The following is a 23,084-nucleotide window of genomic DNA, read 5'->3' as shown; positions in this document are numbered from 1 at the left end:
CTGTGTTGATCCGGGGCATCATCTGACTACCACAGAAATGGCAGAAGACGTGGACATCAGCACTTTTTTGGCACATTCCACTGTTACAGGAGTTTTTGTCATGGAAAGAGGAGTGGAGGAATATCTAGTGGATATCCAGTGTGCGTGAGTGTGTATTTGCAAATCAGTAGGCATTAGTTTGTGGATCTGTGTGGATTTCGTGAAAAGAATGTCTCAAAATTACGTCACAGAGGAAAGCGATGAATGCGTGTAATTGGTGATCCACAAATGCTGAAACTCAATTCACAAATATAATTTCCATTTTTACAAATGTAATTTTTTTTTTTTAATTAAGTTTTATATTTGCAAATACAACATTATTTGCAAAGACCAATTTACAAGTTACAAATATGAAATTCGCATTTGTGGATATCTGAATACATTTGCAAATCAATGATTATTTGTAGATCACCCTGCGTGCAATTACAAATATTAATGAGACAATTTTAACCCCATACAAACTTGTGTTATCGCCCGTTACGCTATAATTTTGGACCATTACGATTTTCAGTACAGCGTCTGTAATCAACAGTTTCTGCAGCGCGACTCCAGTTTGAAGTATGAATCGAAGCATTGGCTCTTTGAATCGCTACTCTTCAGAAGTGGTAAGTCCGCTTCTTAACCCCTCTGAAAGCCATTAAAATATCACAAGTCACTTTTGTGTGGATTAAAGTCACTAACTTGGACTCATGTCTTGTTGCAGTCGACAAACGAGAATCGTCCTCCATTCCATTGTCACAGCTTTAAACGCTGCGCGGGTCTCTGCTGAGACAGAGTCTGCTCGGAATTAATAACTTCAAAACGAATTGCCGCTTTAAATAAAATGACACGTCTTACAAACGTTGCAATACAGACAAACTACAATCGACTAAAACGTTTTTCCTCCCAAAATGAGACGTCCTGCATTCTTTATAAACCTGACCTGCAGCACATCTGCAAGAGCTGCAGCTCATAGGTATGGAAAGACATTCATGCCAATAATAATGTCTGAAAGGAAATGCTTTTGACAAAAACTAACAGATTTTATTTCTGTTTATGTCCAGAGATCAAGGATCCACCATGTAGAGTTTATTATGTCCAAAGTTTAAGGATCCAGTAACCAGTTTCATATTTACTTTAAGACTCAATAAAATGTTCAATTTCAACTTAATCAGCTTATAAAGTGCCAAATTACAACAAAGTAAGTGGCGGAAGTGGCGCTCGTCTTCCTGTGCGACACTGTGCAGCTTGCTGTGGCGTATGGTTTGAGTGCTGTGTGTTGCCGATATTTTTTTTCTTTTCTCTTTTTCCTTCTACGCCTAACATTTGTTACCGAGGATTACGCGGAACTATGAAGGGAGCTTACATCGGGATCCTTGTTGCCCTTTGGTCGCTATGGTGTCGGAGCATTAGCGGCTACCAAGATGGCGGAGATGTGAGTGCTGGTAGGATTACTTACAGCCGGAAACTCCTGATGTCTCTCCGTTTGCCAACGGCGAGTACAGAGTTCTTGTGTCCTCCTGGCCTGCCAGACGGTTTTTCTAACATCGCAGTAAGTGGGGTTGTGCCAAGGAAGCGCCGGAGAAGAAGGGGGAGGAGGGGGGGCGTCCAGCGCCGGTTGAGAAGAGTCGGACTTGACGACAGACGCCGGCTCCCGCCTCTCCCTACAGTCCTTCTTTCCAATATCCAGTCCATTAGGAATAAGAGGGACGAACTCGAGATCTACGCTAAGTGGAAACGCGAGTTTAGAGAGACTTGCCTCCTCGCGTTCACTGAAACGTGGTTGGGAGAACGAGACAAGAATGAGGATTTCTGCTTAACTGGCTTTGGTCTCCCCATTTGTCTTGACCGTTCCCCTTTTATCACAAGCAAGTCTAGGGGAGGCGGAGTTTGTTTTTACATTAATGAGAGATACTGTAAAACGGTGGTGGTGCGAGAGAAAATATGCACCTCGGATATTGAGCTATTGTGTATCTCACTTCGCCCCTTATATTTACCGAGGGAATTTCCTCAGCTGTTTTTTTCTCTTGTTTATATTCACCCGAGAGCTGACGTCACGGCAGCCTGCCAGCTGATCGAGGATGTGAATAATAAAATGACTGCAATTTCCCCTGATGCTCCCAAATTTATTTTGGGGGATTTTAATCACTGCCGATTGGACGGAGTGCTGAGGACATTCGAGCAGTATGTTAGATGTCCAACAACAATGGGGAACTCTACGGTGGACCTTTTGCTATGGCTCAGTAGCCAAAGCTTACAGGTCCACCAGTATGCCCTCTTTTGGAGCCTCATACCACAGCAGTGTCCTTCTCCTGCCGACTTATAGGCCAGTCTGCAGACGTCGTGAACGGACTATAAAGTCGGTGAGGTGCTGGTCAGAAGATTGTATCGACAAACTGAGGGCTTGCTTCGAATGGACAGAGTGGGAGGTCTTTTATAACATATGCTCGGATTTGAATGAACTGACACAGACTGTTTCTTCTTATATTTCTTTCTGTCGACATTAATATCCCTCAAAAGAATATTATTAGCTATGCTAATAACAAACCGTGGGTTACCAAAAATTTAAAGGGTGTCTTAAATAAGAAGAAAAAAATTTTTTTTTATAGGAAATAATAGGGAAAAGAAAGAAATTAACAAAGAGGTTAGGATTGAAATCCGGAAAGCGAAGAGAGCTTATAAGGATAAAGTAGAATATATGTTTAGCAGTGGTGACCTGCGGGCGGCCTGGAGAGGCATTAAGTCTATGGCTTCAGTCACTAACGTTCAACAGGGTAATAATAAAGCACCAATTAAAGTAGAGGGGAGTTGCGAGGAGAATCTGCCAAATGCATTCAACTGCTTTTATTCCCGGTTTGAGAACCATGAGGTTGCAGAGAAACTCCCCCTGGAAAGTACTCCCTCTGCTACTGATGGGATAGCCATTAGTGAGGATAGTGTGAAAAAACTTCTGGAGATGGTTAATGTAAGGAAGTCTTCCGGTCCAGATGGAATTTGTGGACGCACACTAAAGTATTGTGCTGACCAACTTAGTAGTGTCCTCCTTTATATCTTTCGGAGGTCACTTATTTGTGGTCAAGTACCGGACTTATGGAAATCACTCATAATTCCTGTCCCGAAAAATTCATTCCCTAAGCAGTTTAATGACTTCAGACCCGTAGCGCTTACATCATTGTGCATGAAGGTCTTTGAGAAAATCATGAAGAATATGATAATAGCAAATATGGAGGGGAATATAGATCCACTCCAATTTGCGTATCAGGCGGGAAAAGGAGTGGAGGATGCTAAGCTTTTCATTCTTAACTGTCTTTATAGGCATTTAGAGAAGCCTAGAGCTCATGCTCGGCTTTTATTTGCTGACTTCTCCTCAGCTTTTAATCTGATGCAACCACACCTTTTAGTTAAGAGGGTGAGGTATGATTTTAAATTGCCCCACCAGATTGTTGTATGGTTGTCAGACTTTTTGACTAATAGGAGGCAGAGAGTCTTGGTAAATGGACGTGTTTCAGACTCCGTGGTTTTGTCCACTGGCTCACCACAGGGCTGTGTCCTTTCCCCCTTACTTTTTATTTTATATACAGATGAATGCAGAAGTGTTACGCAGGGCAGTTATTTGGTTAAGTTTTCTGATGATACTGCTTTGCTGTCGCTCCTTCAGGGAGATGAGTCAGAACACGGGGAGGCCCTCACTGATTTCGTCTCATGGTGTGATGCAAATCACTTGGACTTAAATGTATCCAAAACGAAGGAGTAAATAATTGATTTCAGACGAAATAAAGGGTCAGCTGTGGACACTGTTATTCATGGTAAAGCCGTGGAAAAGTCTCTGCATATAAATATTTAGGCGCTTTCTTTGATGAGAAGTTGAAATTTGATGTAAATACGGCAGATATTGTGAAACGTGGGCAACAGAGAGTGTACCTTCTGCGCAAACTGAATTCCTTCTCTGTTAGGCCTGTTATCATGGGCCGCTTTTATCAGTCTTTTATTGAAAGCCTTTTATGTTTTTCTTTTATCTGCTGGTTTTCCAGCTTGGCTCTGAAGGATAAAAATAGGTTGTATAGTATTACAAGGATATGTTCAAAGATCATTGGAATGGAAACTAGAGACCTAGCTAGTTTTTGTGAACAACAAATGATAAGGAAGGCAAGATGTATTTTGTCTTCTTCCGGACATGTGCTAGCAGGTGAATTTTCTCTGTTGCCTTCGGGTCGACGTTATGTTTCACCTGTCTGCAGGACGAATCGATTGTTAAAATCCTTTATCCCTTCTGTTATCCGTCTTTTAAATTCTTTGTGAGGTGTAGATGTATAGGTATGAGGATGTATGGATGTTGTGTGTGTATATATATATATATATATATATATATATTTTTTTTTATCTTATTCTGTTTTTTGTTTTTGTTGTTGTTGTTGTATGTTAATTTGCTGGTATGCAGGCTGCCAAAACCAATTGCCCCTGGTGGGATGAATAAAGTTGTCTAAGTCTAAAAAGCCGTCTCAAGGTGCCTCACACAGAACAGTTCAACATAAAAAAAATTAAAATAAATAAATAAAAATAAATTCAAATACCTAATTAAAAACAGAAGTAAAAGAATAAAACATAACAAAATAAAAACTATTCATAAGAAAGAGAATAAAAATAGGACTCCGACTGCCTCACTGAGGGCCATGTACTGGCTAACCCAGAATGAGATTGCCCACTCAACAAACTTCCCCAGCCTTCTGGACATGATGAAGGGACTTGGGCTGTCCCTTCATCCCCCTTTGGGTACCCCTAGAATGGCCAATATTTACCTTGAATTTTCAAAAGTTTCCCCCCTTCTGTACCCCACCCAGTCACTTCGCTCCCTTGACATTAGCACTACGCTAAAATTTCATCCTAGCTAGAACCCTGCATTCATAGTTAATTTGTAACTTTTTAATCGTCAGTTCAGTAGGGGCAGATCCAGGCGGGATCCGTGCCCTTCTGGATTGAGAATGTAGCTGATATCTCATTTTCCAAGCAACTTTCCAAATAATTTTCTTTCTCTCCAGTGGATACGGGTTTGGATGGGCGTTTGATTTCTCTGACTTGCATAAGTGGAAATGTTGATGCAGGATCAGTGCAAAGACTCTACAGACTTATGGTTTATGATAAGGTCTGTGTCTGTTTCTGGAAGATAAGACATCCTCATCCTGAATGGAGCATTTATTTAACTTGGTTTAGATTTTGTGTGATCTTTCACAGGAGCATCAAGCTTTTCGGCACTGTGTCCAATGCCGACAACTATAAGTCTTCAGGTCTGAGGGGTGATTGAAAAGTTTTGAGCTTGACTCAGAAAAAGTAGGGTGTAGTTGTCCATTTTTTGCATTCCGAGAAATCAACATCTCATGAGAATGTGTGAAATATTGACTCACTGGATGCAGTGTTGTAGATACAATATATCTGTGATTCAGTAGATTGCAAAAAAGGGAATATCTCTGAAGGAGATCCATGAGGACATGGTAGTGACATTTGGGGAGGATGCCATGTGTTATGCAACAGTTAAATGCTGGTCAGGCAAATTTAAGAGGGGCAGAACAAACTTGGAAGGTGGAGCAAGAGCAGGAAGATCCAGAACTGCCACATCAACCGATGTGATTCATGACATGGTCCTTGCTGACAGAAGACTGAGCGTCACATAGCCATTATGTGTAGGCATTTCCCAGGTGAGAATTCATTTGGTTATGATGGAAGAACTGAGAATGAACTTTCAGCACAATGAGTCTCAAGGCTTCAGAAATGCACAAGGTTCCAAATGTGTAGGGAGAATCTTTGGCTTTTTGAAGCCGATCCAGATAACTTCATGTGATGATTCATGACCATGGACGAGATCTGGGTCCATCACTTCAAACTGGAGTCCAAACAACAATCGAAGCAATGGAAATGTGTGGGTTCTCCCCTGCTGAAGAAAGCCAACGCTGTCTCATCTGCTGGAAAGGTCATGGCCTCTGTCTTCTGAAATGCTGAGGGCATCATAATGGTGGACTGTCTCCAGAAGATACAGACCATCATTGGGGCCTATTAAGCTTCCTTTTAGCAACAAATGTGGGAGAAACTAAAGCAGAAGTGGCATGAAATGCTCTGACGAGGTGTTCTGTTTCACCGGGACAATGCTCTGGTCCACACATCACTCATCACTGTGGCTGCCATTCATGAATGTGGCTTTGAACGTGTTCTGCACCCACCTTATTCCCCTGATTTGGCTCCTTTGGACTTCCATCTGTTTTCAAACATGAAAAGGCATCTTGCTGGAACTCATTATAATATGGATAATGTTGTCATATTTGCAGTGGATGAGTTCCTTGAGCTCCGGGATAAGACCTTCTATAAGAATGCTGTTAAAATCACGCTGCAATAAGTGTGTGGTCTTACATGGGGATTGTTAAAATAATTGTAAAGTAAAGGAACGGACCGGAGACCTGTCAGACACAGTTTAAAGATTTAATCTCGTGCGAGAGAAGCATTTACATACTGGATGTTTACAGAGAAAAAAGGCTCAGTCAGCTGTCAAGAGCTGATTCTATTTATGTCTTCACAAAGTGGAGATGTTTCAGGGGCGTATGTCAAAAAACACACCTACAGTCCACTGTTAAATCATATGTGTGCATCCAGTGTTCCTCTTCGAGGGAATAAACATGTTTATCAAGTTCTCATCCAAGATTGAATCTTGATATTCTTTAAACACACATAGATAACAAAATTCTGAGAACAGGGATTATGTTGAAAACATAATTGAGGTTGGGTTCAAAACTTTTCAATCACCCCTCGTAGCTGTAATGCCGTGTTCACACTGAATGGCACGCGAGCGACGGCAGCGACAGGTTGCCATGTAATCCTTATGGAAGGACGCGTTGTGGCACCACAAATGTTCAAGCCATGCAATGCGACGCGATGGATGCTAATAAAGCGATTTTGAGCGATTGGCGCGTTTGTGGCGCGATATCGCATTGCGTTGTGATGCGTCACCCTCTTCCCCAAGTTGAAAAATTGGAACTTTTTCATCTTGTCGCGCCACGATGACCAATCAGGGACTGGATATGTAGTGATGTTAAGATGTCTGGAGTTTATACTTGATGTGGACATGTCCTGTTTCTGGCAGCCAGCCTGTGAGCAGGACTTATGTCCCTTTTGTCCTTCATTTCACAATTATGACAGAGTTTGAGAGGACAGCGAGCAGCAGCAGCCAGTTTTTTTTTAATTGTTCACATGTGTGCGCGTGACCGGGACAGGGGGTCCTCAAACTGGAGAGGTGGAAGTACCGCTGAAAGCGGCCGTCATCCAAATGCAGCTCCTGCAGCAAATAATGAAACTCCCCGAATTGGGAACGTCTCATGAGGATGTTGTAAACCCAGGGACGGCGCCACTGGTGACATTTGTCAGCTTTCCACAACAAATAGAGCAACTCGCTTTGTGTGATCAAGGTCCGCCATGTTGACTTAACGGCGAGGGGAATGGAAGCTCCTCCTATTTCATGACGCATTGGGGCGAATTTTCGCAGCAAAAGCAGAGCGACACACCGGGCGATGGTGGCGCGTCCATCGCCAGGCGAGAGACGCGAGTGGCATCCAGTGTGAACGCAGCATTAGAACTTAGCTCAGGTTTCTCAGTGTGGATGTCATATTGCAGGTGAAGGGGCCTAAGAGGATATTGACAAGTGCCAAGAAGTGAAAGAGAAAGGGTGGACTGGGTTTTATTTGTTGCTGAGAGCTTTCTGAAATAAACAGCTGCAGAGCTTGAAGCTTAAATTTTAATCCTCTTTCATTCCACAAATTTTTCCCCCATGCATGAAGTTATTTCTGCTGTGGCGACCCCTAACGGGAACAGCCAAGAGACGAAGAAGAAGAAGCATGAAGTTATTTCTGTCTTTTTTTTTTGTTTGTTTTTCCGTGTGTATATTGAGTTATGCAAAGGACCACATGAGTCTGTTCCTGTTCCTGCAGGTTGTTGCCTCAGGGGTTTGCCGCACAGACTGGGCCTACCTGTATGAGACTGGAACAGGAATGATGTATAGGCCCTTTCCACTCGTTCTCGGCCATGAAGCAGCAGGTGTGGTGGAGAGCATTGGTCCAAAAGTGACCAAGTTTTCTCCAGGTAACGGAGCTATACTCATGTGACAGTTGACCCATTTCTGTATTTTTAAAGTTTGGTTCTTTTTGCTGATGTAAGGAATGCTCTGTATCTAGTTCCTGGTCTGGTCTCCTTGCAGTAAAATGCAAATTAATTATTTAAAAATCATACACTGATTTTCTGGATTTTTTTTTTTTTTTTTTTTAAGATTCTGTCTCACAGTTGAAGTTTACCTACGATAAAAATTACAGACCTCTCCAGTCTTTGTAGGTGGGAAAATCTGCAAAATTGACAGGGAATCAAATACTTATTTCCCCCACTGTACCTGTTCAACACAGAAATCATTTCATTTGAATGTTCATTGATCATTAGTCATGGATCAGAAGGTCAAATTTTGACTTGTTCCCAATTTTCAAGTATGAATAATTGTTTTTTTCTTTTACTTAAAAAAGCCTTTATAGCTCTTTGAACAGGTTTTAAACAGCATTTAGATATTTGTGTGGAGATTTGTTTGGTAATGCTGGAATGAAGTTGGGCCCTATTTTGACAGTCTATAAATAGCACACAGTCAAGGGCACATGTACATTTGGGAAGCATCCGACTCAATTAAACACTAAATTACCTGAATGGAAACATGTTGTATGTAGTTAATTAATCATGTGTCTTTTAGGTGTAACAAATTAAACCAGTCAGATGGTCAGCTGTCCTTTTAGATGGCAGACTCCGGTGACAGAATATAGGGTTTTCTGACGAGGGGACAGATCTACACGCAAAGAGTCAAAATGCGTGAACAGATCATTTACTAGTAGAGGCAGAGCTGGAAGCTGATGGAGGACCATTTCCTTGGTGGAAGTCACTGATGTAGTCAAACAACTCAGTGGCAAAGCCCTGGGGGTTGATGAGAACTGTCCAGAAATGCTGAAGGCTCTGGATGTGGAGGGACTGTCTTGGATGCAACATCTCTTCAACATTGCGTGGAGCTCTGGGACAGTGCTTAAGGAGTGGCAAACTGGTGGATTGATTTGATGTCCGACATGACTAGCCTTTTGAAACACTTTATGATCATGGGGGTCAGTGCCACAGGATGATAGTTGTTGAAGCAGGATGGAGCATGTTTCTTCAGCACAGGTATGATGGTGGTGGCCTCGAAACATGACGGAACAGCAGCTTGCCTCAGAGAAGTACTAAAGATATCTGTGAAGACATCCTTAAGCTCCTCTGTGCAGTCCTTCAGCACACGACCAGAGATGTTGTCTGGACCAGTTGTCTTGCGGGTGTTGATAGCGGAACAGATGAACACAGAGTCAGATCGTGGTTGGGGGGCACGTGGGCGTGTTTCTTTTTTTTGTGCTTCAAAGCTTGCAAGGTTGTTAAGCAGGGAGGTGCTGCTGTGGCAGCTCTGTGGCACGGGTTTATAGCCTGTGATGGTCAGAATACCCTGCCACAGGCTCCGTGTGTCTCTGCTCTCTTTAAAATAGAGATAAGACTTTATTGATCTCACAGTGGAGAAATTCATGTTAAGTCAGCTGTTTAAAAAAAACACACAAGATGGGTGCGAGTAGAGGAAAATGTGCATCAGACAGCGTGTGTAAGGATAAGCAATAATAATACTTGTAACAGTAAAATAAAATAAGAAAATGAGGTAGAAATAGAATATATATATATATATATATATATATATATATATATATATATATATATATACACACACACACCCTTGGCAAAAATTATGGAATCACCGGCCTCAGAGGATGTTCATTCAGTTGTTTAATTTTGTAGAAAAAAAGCAGATCACAGACATGACACAAAACTAAAGTAATTTCAAATGGCAACTTTCTGGCTTTAAGAAACACTATAAGAAATCAGGAAAAAAAATTGTGGCAGTCAGTAACGGTTACTTTTTTAGACCAAGCAGAGGGAAAAAAATATGGAATCACTCAATTCTGAGGAAAAAAATTATGGAATCATGAAAAACAAAAGAATGCTCCAGGACATCACTAGTATTTTGTTGCACCACCTGTGGCTTTTATAACAGCTTGCTGTCTCTGAGGCATGGAGGCAATGAGTGACAAACAGTACTCTTCATCAATCTGGCTCCAACTTTCTCTGATTGCTGTTACCAGATCAGCTTTGCAGGTTGGAGCCTTGTCATGGACCATTTTCTTAAACTTCCACCAAAGATTTTCAATTGGATTAAGATCCAGACTATTTGCAGGCCATGACATTGACCCTATGTGTCTTTTTGCAAGGAATGTTTTCACAGTTTTTGCTCTATGGCAAGATACATTATCATCTTGAAAAATGATTTCATCATCCCCAAACATAGGAGCATCTTATTTACAATATGTAAAGTGGAATTTAGATGTGATAAGGTGACATTAGTGCTAGGATTTGTAAACGAGTTGTCATTGCACATGATCTGTGGACATACGTATTAATATTGCACGTGATTTGTGGACATATTATTGCATGTGGTTATTTGTGTTATTGTACAGTCTGACAGCAGCAGGGAGGAACGACCTGCGGTATCGTTCCTTCTTGCACTAAGGGTGCCTCAGTCCGTCACTGAAGGAGCTGCTCAGCTTCACTACAGTCCAGTGCAGAGGGTGAGAGGAGTTGTCCATGATGGATTTGAACTTGGCTAACACCTTCCTCTCAGCCACCTCCTCCAGAGAGTCCAGAGGACAGCCCAGGACAGAGCTGAGCTTCCTGACCAGCTTATTCAGTCTCTCTCTCTCCCGCTCTGTGCTGCCTGGGGCCCAACAGATGACAGCATAGAGGAGAGGCTACAACAGAGTCATAGAAGGTCTTAAGCAGAGGCCTGCTCACTCGAAAGGATCTCAATCTCCTCAGGAGGTGGAGTTTAATCCTTTTTTCTTTTCCTGATGCCACGGGACAGGTTGGCTCTCGCTGTTCTCAGGCCAGTTTCATCCTCTGCTCTGAAGGCCTCATCTCTGGCCTTCAGCAGTTGATGTACAATCCCCTATCAGCTGTGACTTCCGGTTAGCCTGAGTGATGATGTTTTTTTGTGTGGGTCACATCATCGATACGTTTGGTGATATAAGAAGTCACAATGTCTGTGTACTCCTCAATGTCTGTATGGTTGTTACAAGTCATTGTGACAAAGCAGTCTTGAAGATCTGCACACACCTGCTTCCTAACCAGTTTGGTGACTTTCACTTTCAGTCTGTATGCTTACATTAGCATAATAGTGGTGTGATCAGAGAGTCCAATGTGGGAGAGGGCGGTGGCTTTGTATGCTCCTTTGTGAGTAGTGTAGACTGGGTCCAAAATGCTATCCCCTCTTGTTGGGAAATGTTGTTCTCTGCTGGTCTGATCCAGTTCAAAAAGTACTGCAAAAAAGCTTGGGACTCCGGCGAGGGAGGTCACATGCTCCCACCACCCCATCCCGGCCCTCGCTCACGCCACTCCCTCCCCCCTCCGGGGTGCCGTGCAGTTTTAGCTGTTATAGCTCCCCGTTCACCCCCAAGCTGGCGGTGGCGTGACTACATGTTGCTGAGGCCCCCCCACACTCACATCGCCTCAGTTCGGAAAATGGACTGTTTCAAAGTTTAGTGCACATAAACAATGCCAAATGTATATGTGTTGTCTTTAATTCTGATGTGTGCCATTATTACGGTAAACAAGTAATAATTGTGGATTAATTGCTGTATATTTTCTGTGGTAATTGAAGTGTGAATGTAATCTTGTTGTTGCACTCATGTAATGACAATGACAATAAATCTCATCCATCCATCCATCCATTCTTGTCACTGCTCTTGGGAGTGGGAGGGATGTAAACAGCTACTAGTAAAATGGCAGTAAACTCCCTTGGCAAATAAAAAGGACGACACCTTATGATCATAAACTCTGCCAGAGGTGAACAGTGTTTGCATACCATCACAGCATCCCAGCACCACGCATCACAGATATAAACACAGACCCTACCACCACCTCTGTTTGCGAGGGCCCTCAATAGTATGTTAGCTACTCCAGTTGTATGTGTTCCATTTTATTGTCTAAGGATCGTACATTAGCCAGAAGGATGGATGGTATCGCTAGACGAGTTGGTCTAGCCACTAGCCTAGCACGGATACCTCTGTGCTTGCCCCTCTTCTGCTTCCTTGCGCACCACTTGCGGCAGTTGGAGGAGTAGTAGTCGACTCCAGTGTGTTGGCAGGCCAGAGGAGTAGTATAAGCTCCTTTATCGTCTTAGTTTGTGCAATGTCCAAAAACTTACTCCTGCAGATGTCTAGCAGAGCCTGTCAAGTGTACTTGGATGCCGATGTGGACAGATGAGATGAACAAAACACTGCACGGTCGGGACAGAGAGGGGTCCTTGCATCTACATGCTGCACCATCTTGGTATAGTCCACTTATCTGAATATTGTACCAAAAGAATGGCACAAAAACTTTGCTCTTGACTTGAGACCAGGTTTTTCGCTGTCTACGATGAAATCACTTCCTACAGTTGCATGGTGTGTTGACACCGCTTAACCACACCTCATTTTAAGATCAGCATGCCAAATTTGGGGGGGAGGAAGTACTCCGCTTAACAGAATTGTTCAGGGTTTTGTTCAGAACTAAAGAACGCCTCTAATTGAAACCATTTCTAGCAGGTGTATAAATGGACTGCATTTATAGGTGCATCAGATGCTCAAAGCGCTTTGCAAATAATGCCTCACATTCACCCCGATGTGAGGGTGCTGCCATACAAGGTACTCACTTAGTGATTTTTCTGGTCAGGCTGGGATTTGAACCAAGGATCCTCTGGTCTCAAGCCCAATGCTTTAACCACTAGATCATCACCTCCCCCATATATAGAGGGAGGAAGGGAGAGAGGTGTATAGAGGAAGGATCCATTTTAAAACATGGCTGTCATCCTTGGTCCAGTATGGCTGCTAGGGATGCCATCTTGATTTTAATTTCTACGCATTAACTAAAGAACACCTTGTTTGAGTGAAACCATTTCTTGGAGGTGAATTGGGGGAGACTAGAGGAAGGTTCCTTTCAAAAATGGGTTCCTCTATTATCCAATATGGCTGCCATGGGCATGATGATCTTGAGTTTTGCTTCCACACAATAAGTAATAAAAGACTCGACAGCCCCAATTCCAAAAAAGTTGAGATGATGTAACTAACAACAGAATGCAATGATTTGCAAATCTCATAAACCCATATTTTATTTTCAATAGAACATAAACAACACATCTGATGTTGAAACTGAGACATTTTACTATTTCATGAAAAATACTAGCTCATTTTGAATTTGATGGCAGCAACAAATCTCAAAAAAGTAGGAACAGGGTGATGTTTACCACTGTGTAGTGTCCTTTCTTCTTTTAACACCTGTCTGTAAACATCTGAGAAGTGAGGAGACCAGTTCCTGGAGATTTAGGAGAGTAATGTTTCATTCTTGTCTGATGCAGGATTCTAGCTGCTTAACAGTCCTGGGCCTTCATTGCTGGATTTTTCATTTTGTGATGCGCCAAATGTTTTCTTCTGGTGAAAGGTCTGGATTGCAGGCAGGCCAGTTCAGCACCTGGACTCTTCTGCAAAGCCATGCTGTTGTGATGGATGCAGTATGTTGTTTGGTCCAGAGAAGAAGCCAGCATTTCTAGATCATACTCAGATATGGCTTCTTCTGTGGATGATACAGCTTTAACTTGCATTTGTGGATTTCACAGCAAATTGTGCTCACAGACAGTGATATCTGGAAGAGTTTCTGAACCCAGACAGTGATTTCCAGTAGAGCATCATACCTGTTTTTTTTTTTAATGGTGTGCTGCCTCAGGGCCTGAAGATGACGTGATTTATTATACACTGTAGATGGTGGGATCTTCAAGGTCTTCGCAATTATATGTTGAGGAGCATGTTTTCTGAAATTATTCCACAATTTTTAGATTCAGTTTGTCACAAATTGGTGAACCTCTGCCCATCTGAACATCTGAGAGGCTCTGCCTCTCTGAAATGCTCTTTTTAAGCCCAGTCATGTTTGTGCCCTGTTGCCAATAAACCTGATTAGTTGGCAAATGCTCCTCCAGTTGTTTTTGATTTGTGCCCTTTTCCACTTTTTTTTTAATGTGTTGCTGTCATCAGATTCAAAATGAGATATTTTCCCATTTCATGGAAAATGTGTTTGTTCCACAATCTGTTATGTTCTATTGGGAATAAAATATGGGTTTATGAGATTTGTAAATCATTGCACTCTGTTGTTAGTTACATTTCACACATTGGCCTAACTTTTTTTGGAACTGGGGTTGTATTTGAAACCACTTTTTGGTGGTATATTAGGGGAGACAATAGGAAGATTCCTTTCAAAAATGGCCATCATCCTGTGGTCACTATGGACACCATCTTGATTTTTATTTCCACACAGTAAGTAAAAAAAATAACTTTTTTGTTGTTGTTGGCTGGAATATCAGACATTCAATGCTATTTTTTTTTTTCTCAAATGGCACACGATAATTAAAACATAAAGATATCAACAGGTTAACTGACTGTAAAAATAATCGTCAGTTGCAACTCTTCAAAACGGCAGGTTTGCTTTGTCTCTATTCACATTTTTTGATATCATGCACAGAAATCTCATGTTTAGACCTAATTCAGTTCTGACTGAGGTACTTAATGCATGTTTTTAATGTTTACCCAGGTGACAAAGTTATTCCACTTTTTCTGCCGCAGTGTGATGACTGTGAATACTGTAAACATCCCGAATCCAATCTTTGCAAACGTAACTGGTAAATTCAGGACAAACTATTACCTTGTTTAAAGACACAAATTCACATAAACTCTTGTTGGCTTACATGACATCCAGTTACTGAATAACACAAACTGTTTATGTCTTTCAGGCACAACATGCAAGCAGGCGTGTTGGCTGATGGAACAAGCCGGATCTCTTGCAAAGGTCAGCAGGTGTACCAGTTTTTGGGCATTAGTTCTTTCTGCCAGTACACTGTTGTTCCAGATACCTCGCTTGCAAACATTAGTAAGGACGCTCCACTGGACAAAGTGTGCCTGTTGGGTTGTGGTGTCTCCACTGGCTACGGCACCGCCGTCAAAGCAGCAAAGGTAAGAATAAGTCAAATGTCGGTGATATTTCACTTAAGTTTAAATTCTTTCCATCTGTGATGTGAATCAGTTTCACTGTGTGGAAATTTATGTGACAGGGGAGGGATTCGGACAAGACTATGTACAGGGCTGGCTTAAAAAAAAAACATAAAAAAAAAAAATAATCACATGGTAACACTGACTTCAAAAAACAGGAAGTGGTTGCAAGTTTCACTTCCTGTGCAATTTGTCAACATTGAAACTCAGTATGTAGCTGAAGGATGTATTTCCACTACTAGATGGCAATGCATGATGTCAGTGCTTTATATTTCATTAGTGCTACAGCACCTTGTATGATTTCTTTTTTCAGTTAAAAAAAAAAAAACAAGCCATAATTAAACTCGAATGCACTCAGAGGCTTGATCATCACCACTCCTGAAAAGTCAGGAGGATATTCCATTCATTCATTTTCTATAACTGTTTTCTCCAGTTAAGGGTCACGGTGGGGGGGGGGTTGGAGCCTATCCCAGCAGTCTTAGGGTGTGAGGAGAGGTACACACTGGACAGGACGCCAGTCTATCTCTGGGCTACAAACATCAAATGCTCAACTCTGTGTCCACTGTAGAAAGTGGGCCTGTACTGCCCTCTGGTGGTATTGTAGAATCTGATGAATGATGAAACCTCAAAAAGTGACTGAGGATTTTATTTTATTTTTTACAAATAGAATCAATTCTTTGTAACCCAAAGTCCATCTGCATAATTTTAATGATGTTTGTTACTTTCTGACTTATTTTCTATGCAAAGAAACAGGTTTTCTGACACGCGTCTTCTGTCATCAAAACCTACTGTATGGCATTACAAACATATAAAGTCACTTAATATTGTTGCAAAACAACAAAGCTTAATTGATAACTAAGTCAAACTTGAGATTACAGTCACATGACTGATAATTGGCTAGTTTCGCAATATGATGCATCACCTATCAGCTGGTGGAGCTGAGCCAAAATACACAGTGCATCATGGGAAATTGATGATACTGGAAACCTGAAAGTGGACGAGTGATTAAGGTGCACGTCAAACCTAAACTTCTCACAGCTGTGATTGCAGCAAATTTGACAATTTTTGTACCGTTTTGATAAATGTATATCTACTCTCTCATCCATCTATGCAACCCACCCTAATGTTGATCAAAACTGAATGTGCAGCTGCTAGCAGTGCACTGTATTGTGAATTTAATTCTTTGGAGTCTTATAACAGCTGTTCTTTAAAAATAATATTTGCATAAAATGGCATAATTTAACAGGAAAATGGGGCAGGGTGGAGGCTTGGTTTGCACTGTTGCCTCACAGTGAGAAGGTCCTGGGTTCACTTCCGACCTGGTCCTTTCTGGGTGGCCTTCACATGCTCTCCTCATGTTTGCGTGGCTTCCCTCCAGGTGCTCTGGCTTCCTTCTGCTTCCAAAGACATGCAGCTACGGTTAATTGACCTTAGATGTGGCCAGAGGTAGATGTGTGTCAACTCTGTGATTGACTGGATGTACCCCACCTCTCACCAAATGACTGCTGTGATAGGCTCCAGCCCCCAGATGACCCCTAACTGGAATAAGCAGGTTCAGAAAATGGATGAATGGATAATAGACCAGCAATTATCTACATAATATGTGATTATGGATATTATGTGGCCATCCAGGTTAAAAAAGGTGCCTCATGTGCTGTTTTTGGACTTGGAGCTGTCGGACTGGCTGCTGTCATGGGCTGTAAGGCCAACGAAGCTGCAAAGATCATTGGCATCGACACCAACTCTGACAAGGCTAGTAAGGCCATGGAATTTGGAGCCACTGAGTTTATTAACTCCAAGGATCACAACAGGCCCATCCAGGAGGTTGTGGTGGAGATGACAGACGGTGGGGTGGACTACGCCCTGGAATGTGTTGGAAAACCAGCAGTCATGGTGTGTGTCCTAGTCATTAAGGTTTGCCAAAGATTAGTATTTCTTGTTGGTAAAACTTCAGTAGTAAAGATACTGTCATTAACCTTGAGTAATCTGTGCAGTGTCTGTTCATGGTGCACTAGGTGAGTGTAGCATGCTTACAGTAACACGTAATATGAGCAACGTTTGTCTGTTTGTTCATTCCCCTACCCCTCCCAAGCCCTTTGCCCAATTTCCACCAAACTTGATATGTGGATGACTGTAGACCCCACAACTGCCAATAACAGGTTTGGTTTGGCAAATGCCCACACTGTTGGCGTTCAAATTACCCTTCCCCCTTCTTTGATGTCCACCAAATTTGGCACAGCGCTTCACTTTTTCCACATTTTATTTTACAACCTTATTCCAAAATGGAATAAATAAATTTTCCCTTCAAAATTCTAATCACAACACCCCATAATGACAACATGAAAAAAGTTTTTTTGTTTTTTTCTTTTTACATTTTTCAAAATTTATTCAAAATAAAAAAAAATAAATAAGAAATCACATGTACATAACTATTCACATCCTTTCCTCAGTACTTTTTCCACATTGCCATTATAGGGTATTTTGAGAAAAAAATTGAGAATTTTGAGGACAAAAAAAGAATTTCATCCATTTTGTAATAAGGCTGTAACATAACAGAATGTGGAAAAAGTGAAGCGCTGTGAATACTTTCTGGACGTACCGTAGGTGGGTTCCAGAACTTGACAACAAGGTCAAATTTGTCAAAGGTGAATCACTGGGATCAAGGTTATGTCTGTTGACCAACTCCTCCCCGGTCTTTTTGCTGATTACACCAAATGCGGTCTGACATTGAACGACACCTGCAATCCATCCTCAATATATCATGGCCTACACAAAAATGTATGACAGGACAGTAGCTATAGCCAGGTGTCCACATCTAAAAATCCTCCAGTCATACGGAAAAGTGTACCACATAGTTTTTCAGTTCATAAAGATTCCAAAAAGGTATAGACTATCTACGAGTGAACATTATGACATTACAAAGGTCAGTTTCACTTTGTGCAAGGGTCAAAAGTTAAAATTGCTCCAGTTTTGGTATTTAAAAAAAAAAAAAAAGAAAGAAAAATGATACAACTTTTTGGTTGTGGTCAGATGGTTGTAAAAAGGAATATTTGCACTATCTGTTATGCTTAGTTGTCATGTTACAGGGTAACGTGACCAGTGTTGCCACAGTTACTTTGAAAAAGTAATCCAATTACTGATTACTCCTTGAAAAAGTAACTGTTACTTTACTGATTACTCAATTGTAAAAGTAACTAAGTTAGATTACTAGTTACTTTTCCCAGCTGCCGAAAACAACCCTCTGCCACCTCAACATGACAATGATACCTGTTTTGCCAAAACTCACTTTATAGTCACCCTTTCTTGACTTCAATGAAAATAAATACTTGTTTTATAAAAAGTAAAATAAAGACCTCTTTCTTGACCTCATATTTAACTGTTGACAGCACTGTAACAGTAAAACTTGCAATTTCGAACCTACATTGTTTATAAATGTAACGAGTTGAGCAGCTGCAAAAAAAACGCGGATGAAAAGCTCACAGTTCGCTTAAAGTGGGCAGTTCAGTCGAACCCCGACCCCCTGCCCCCGGACCAAGTTTAATGCTGCTATCGACCCACAATGAAAAATAATAGTAACGCACAGTGACATGGAGAAGTAACTTTAATCTGATTACTGATTTGGAAAGATTAACGCGTTAGATTACTCGTTACTAAAAAAAGTGGTCAGATTAGAGTAACGCGTTACTGGCATCACTGAACGTGACATATGTCACAGAATCCAATGGACATCAACCTTGATGACCATTACTTTGGAAACCAAATAGTCAACACGGTCAAAACTAGTCTGCTTACTGATCCTATAAACTCAACCGATAATATGCATCACTTTTTCGCCAGTATTGGAGCAACTTCAACTTTTGACTGCGTGCAAAGTAAAATTGATTTTTGTCACCATTTGTGTAGTTTTTACCACATAACTCAATAACATTCCATCATAGCTCATCCAGACTATTTGGAATCTTTATGATGAGACAAATAATATGGTATACTTTTTTTTTTCTTTTTTTTTTTCATTGAGCTCTACCTGGCTATAGCTGCCACCCTGGGATGGCCACCATACATGTTTGTGTTGGCTGTGGTACACTGAGGCTGGATTATAAGTGCTATTTATTTGATTTAAGTGAAACACTTTAGGTCAGAATTGGCTTTGGGCTCATGGATTATATGTAGTCTGTGTTTGTCAAATGCCTGATTTCTGGATTTGTCAAGTTCAACCCTTCATTATGTACCTATTTATTCACTTGACTTCCCGTCCACCTTAGTTGTAGTTCCTAGGGTTTGTAAGAGTAGAATGGGAGGCAGAGCCTTCAGCTTTCAGGCTCCTCTCCTGTGGAACCAGCTCCCAATTCAGATCAGGGAGACAGATACCCTCTCTACTTTTAAGATTAGGCTTAAAACTTTCCTTTTTGCTAAAGCTTATAGTTAGGGCTGGATCAGGTGACCCTGAACCATCCCTTAGTTATGCTGCTATAGACGTAGACTGCTGGGGGGTTCCCATGATGCACTGTTTCTTTCTCTTTTTGCTCTGTATGCACCACTCTGCATTTAATCATTAGTGATCGATCTCTGCTCCCCTCCACAGCATGTCTTTTTCCTGGTTCTCTCCCTCAGCCCCAACCAGTCCCAGCAGAAGACTGCCCCTCCCTGAGCCTGGTTCTGCTGGAGGTTTCTTCCTGTTAAAAGGGAGTTTTTCCTTCCCACTGTAGCCAAGTGCTTGCTCACAGGGGGTTGTTTTGACCATTGGGGTTTTACATAATTATTGTATGGCCTTGCCTTACAATATAAAGCGCCTTGGGGCAACTGTTTGTTGTGATTTGGCGCTATATAAAAAAATTGATTGATTGATTAGTCCAGTTTTGCGCTGAACATAAAATGCCAAACGAACGGGTCGGTACTGAAGTCAGCTGTGTCAACAGAGAAGGATCCCAGCGTGCGGTCATGCTGTGCCTTTGTAAATGAGGACTCTGTAGCTGCACACCTGCAGATTTTCAGAGCTTTTGTCATCCTAGAGTGCTGCGTTGGAGTCAACCAGAGATGGCTGGGGCATGTGTGTTGTAGCTGGATGGACGGAGACAGAATCAATGAGTGTCCGTGTGGAGAAGCTTCTGATGGGTCGCACCTTGAAGGGGACATATTTTGGAGGTGAATTCAGCAGCTGTGAACACGTTGCCAAGTAAAGACTTCAGCAGCATGACAGAGATGTGGAGCGATCAGTGGAACTCTGAGTGCTGTGTGCCCAGTTCTGTGGGGCAAGTTTTTCCTTCTTCACAAGAGTTCATTTTAATCTACCTCACAGGGTGGAAGAGTGTGAAAGAAGTGCCGCAGCTGGTAGACCTCTACATGGCACAGAAGCTGAAGCTGGATGAGTTCATCACCGGCAACCTTCCACTGGACCAGATCAATCGTGCTTTTGACCACCTGAAAAGTGGGACAGGGTAGCTCTGCCTTAATTTTACAGTATTACTTTAAAGGTGGTAAACAGGGCAGACATATTTTTGTGTCAATCTGTTCATCCTTTTTTCTTTTTCAGCATTCGCACAGTTATCCATCTGTGAGACTCAGTGGCTGAGGACAAAACACCGCAATCTGATTAGATGATCCAGACCATCATCATATGGACAAAAACCTTAATTTTTCCAGATAATAATCACACTGACCACTAGATGGCAGTGAAATATCACATAAAACCTTTTGTGTAAGACTAAAGCATTTCCATCCTTAAATATGAACTTGACTGCAGAAAATTAAATACTAAAGTATTTGTTGTTTTTTGTCAATATTTTAATGTCACTGAATGATCAAAGTCGTCATGTAAAATAATCCAGAATGTAATTTGTAGATATGAAGATGGCTTCTCCCTGCGTCTGTCTCACTTAGCTCTGGAACTGATGTCAGTGTGAAGAAATAATTTGAAATTAAACCCACCTGTCTAGAAAATGGCCTAAACCATCCTTGAAGCCAAACTCCTGAATCCATCATCATCCAAAGAGAAGCATCGGCTTCATGTGGTCAGGAAGAGTGAATTTTTGTTCTTGGTAAATGTATATATTTATTAAAGACGGAGACAAGATGAAGGGCTAAAACAACAATTGTAGACTGCCAGGACAGCAGACAAAAGGTCATCTGGGGAACGTTTCTCGGTGAAATCAGGTCAGAGGAATTTGCGTTATTGAAGTTCCATTCAGATCAAATGAATTTTCTTGGCAGATTCTCCCATTTATCCATCTTGATTTCAAAAGCAAAATAAATGGATGCCTTTTGGAGAACAGAACTTTGAATTTCTCTCACACAGACACACATACACACACAGAAATAGAAGCAAAATCCAGGGAATGGTGCAGAAGCTAAAGATGAAGATGGGTTGTGACAGGTGCTCATGTGACCCTCGTCGCTAAACGTTGGACTCTCTTGTAGATTTATAAGCTTTCTTAGGAAAACTATCCAAACTGAGGTCCACGAGGCTCCTGTCTCACCCCAACCTCTGATACTGTCACAGCATTGTGCAACCGATACAGTCAGGACATGCGATCTGCATTAATGTGCACATTTTTGAATGCCTGTGCTGTGTGGTCACTTCATACGCACCTGTGTAGATTTTTGGAACACAAGGTGGTCTGGTGCTACCAGCTATGTTTTCAAGAGTAATTTCTTGTTACACGATTAAAGTAAATATAAACGCAACACTTTTGGTTTTGCTCCCATTTTGTATGAGATGAACTCAAAGATCTAAAACTTTTTCCACATACACAATATCACCATTTCCCTCAAATATTGTTCACAAACCAGTCTAAATCTGTGATAGTGAGCACTTCTCCTTTGCTGAGATAATCCATCCCACCTCACAGGTATGCCATATCAAGATGCTGATTAGACACCATGATTAGTGCACAGGTGTGCCTTAGACTGCCCACAATAAAAGGCCACTCTGAAAGGTGCAGTTTTGTTTTATTGGGGGGGATACCAGTCAGTATCTGGTGTGACCACCATTTGCCTCATGCAGTGCAACACATCTCCTTCGCATCATCCGTGAAGAGAACACCTCTCCAACGTGCCAAACGCCAGCGAATGTGAGCATTTGCCCACTCAGGTCGGTTACGACGACGAACTGGAGTCAGGTCGAGACCCCGATGAGGACGACGAGCATGCAGATGAGCTTCCCTGAGACGGTTTCTGACAGTTTGTGCAGAAATTCTTTGGTTATGCAAACCGATTGTTCCAGCAGCTGTCCGAGTGGCTGGTCTCAGACGATCTTGGAGGTGAACATACTGGATGTGGAGGTCCTGGGCTGGTGTGGTTACACGTGGTCTGCGGTTGTGAGGCTGGTTGGATGTACTGCCAAATTCTCTGAAACGCCTTTGGAGACGGCTTATGGTAGAGACATGAACATTCAATACACGAGCAACAGCTCTGGTTGACATTCCTGCTGTCAGCATGCCAATTGCACGCTCCCTCAAATCTTGCGACATCTGTGGCATTGTGCTGTGTGATAAAACTGCACCTTTCAGAGTGGCCTTTTATTGTGGGCAGTCTAAGGCACACCTGTGCACTAATCATGGTGTCTAATCAGCATCTTGATATGGCACACCTGTGAGGTGGGATGGATTATCTCAGCAAAGGAGAAGTGCTCACTATCACAGATTTAGACTGGTTTGTGAACAATATTTGAGGGAAATGGTGATATTGTGTATGTGGAAAAAGTTTTAGATCTTTGAGTTCATCTCATACAAAATGGGAGCAAAACCAAAAGTGTTGCGTTTATATTTTTGTTGAGTATATATATATATTTTTTTTTTTCCCCCTCCATTTTAGTACCACAGTGGATCTGATATGGAGCCTGTATTTTCATTTGGCACAAGTTTCATGCCAGAT

The 23,084-nt window shown here is 41.8% G+C and overlaps 1 protein-coding gene across 2 annotated transcripts in view; it reads left to right on the top strand.

The window, feature by feature from the left end:
- LOC117520801 (alcohol dehydrogenase class-3-like) overlaps positions 1-21,486 on the top strand; it is a 29,112-nt gene extending 7,626 nt beyond the window's left edge. For both annotated transcript variants that reach the window (XM_034182136.1, XM_034182137.1), the window contains exons 3-9: positions 7,983-8,133; positions 14,761-14,848; positions 14,960-15,179; positions 16,848-17,108; positions 20,225-20,357; positions 20,512-20,650; positions 20,746-21,486. In XM_034182136.1, coding sequence (XP_034038027.1) covers positions 7,983-8,133; positions 14,761-14,848; positions 14,960-15,179; positions 16,848-17,108; positions 20,225-20,357; positions 20,512-20,650; positions 20,746-20,770 — 1,017 coding nt within the window. In that variant the 3' untranslated portion in view covers positions 20,771-21,486. The remainder of the gene's footprint in view (positions 1-7,982; positions 8,134-14,760; positions 14,849-14,959; positions 15,180-16,847; positions 17,109-20,224; positions 20,358-20,511; positions 20,651-20,745) is intronic.
- The last annotated feature ends 1,598 nt before the right edge of the window (positions 21,487-23,084 follow it).

The sequence above is a fragment of the Thalassophryne amazonica genome, chromosome 11, assembly GCF_902500255.1.
Source record: "Thalassophryne amazonica chromosome 11, fThaAma1.1, whole genome shotgun sequence".
NCBI lineage: Eukaryota > Metazoa > Chordata > Actinopteri > Batrachoidiformes > Batrachoididae > Thalassophryne > Thalassophryne amazonica.
The sequence above is the reverse complement of the archived record's forward strand: the minus strand, read 5'-3'. Positions and strand labels throughout refer to the sequence as shown.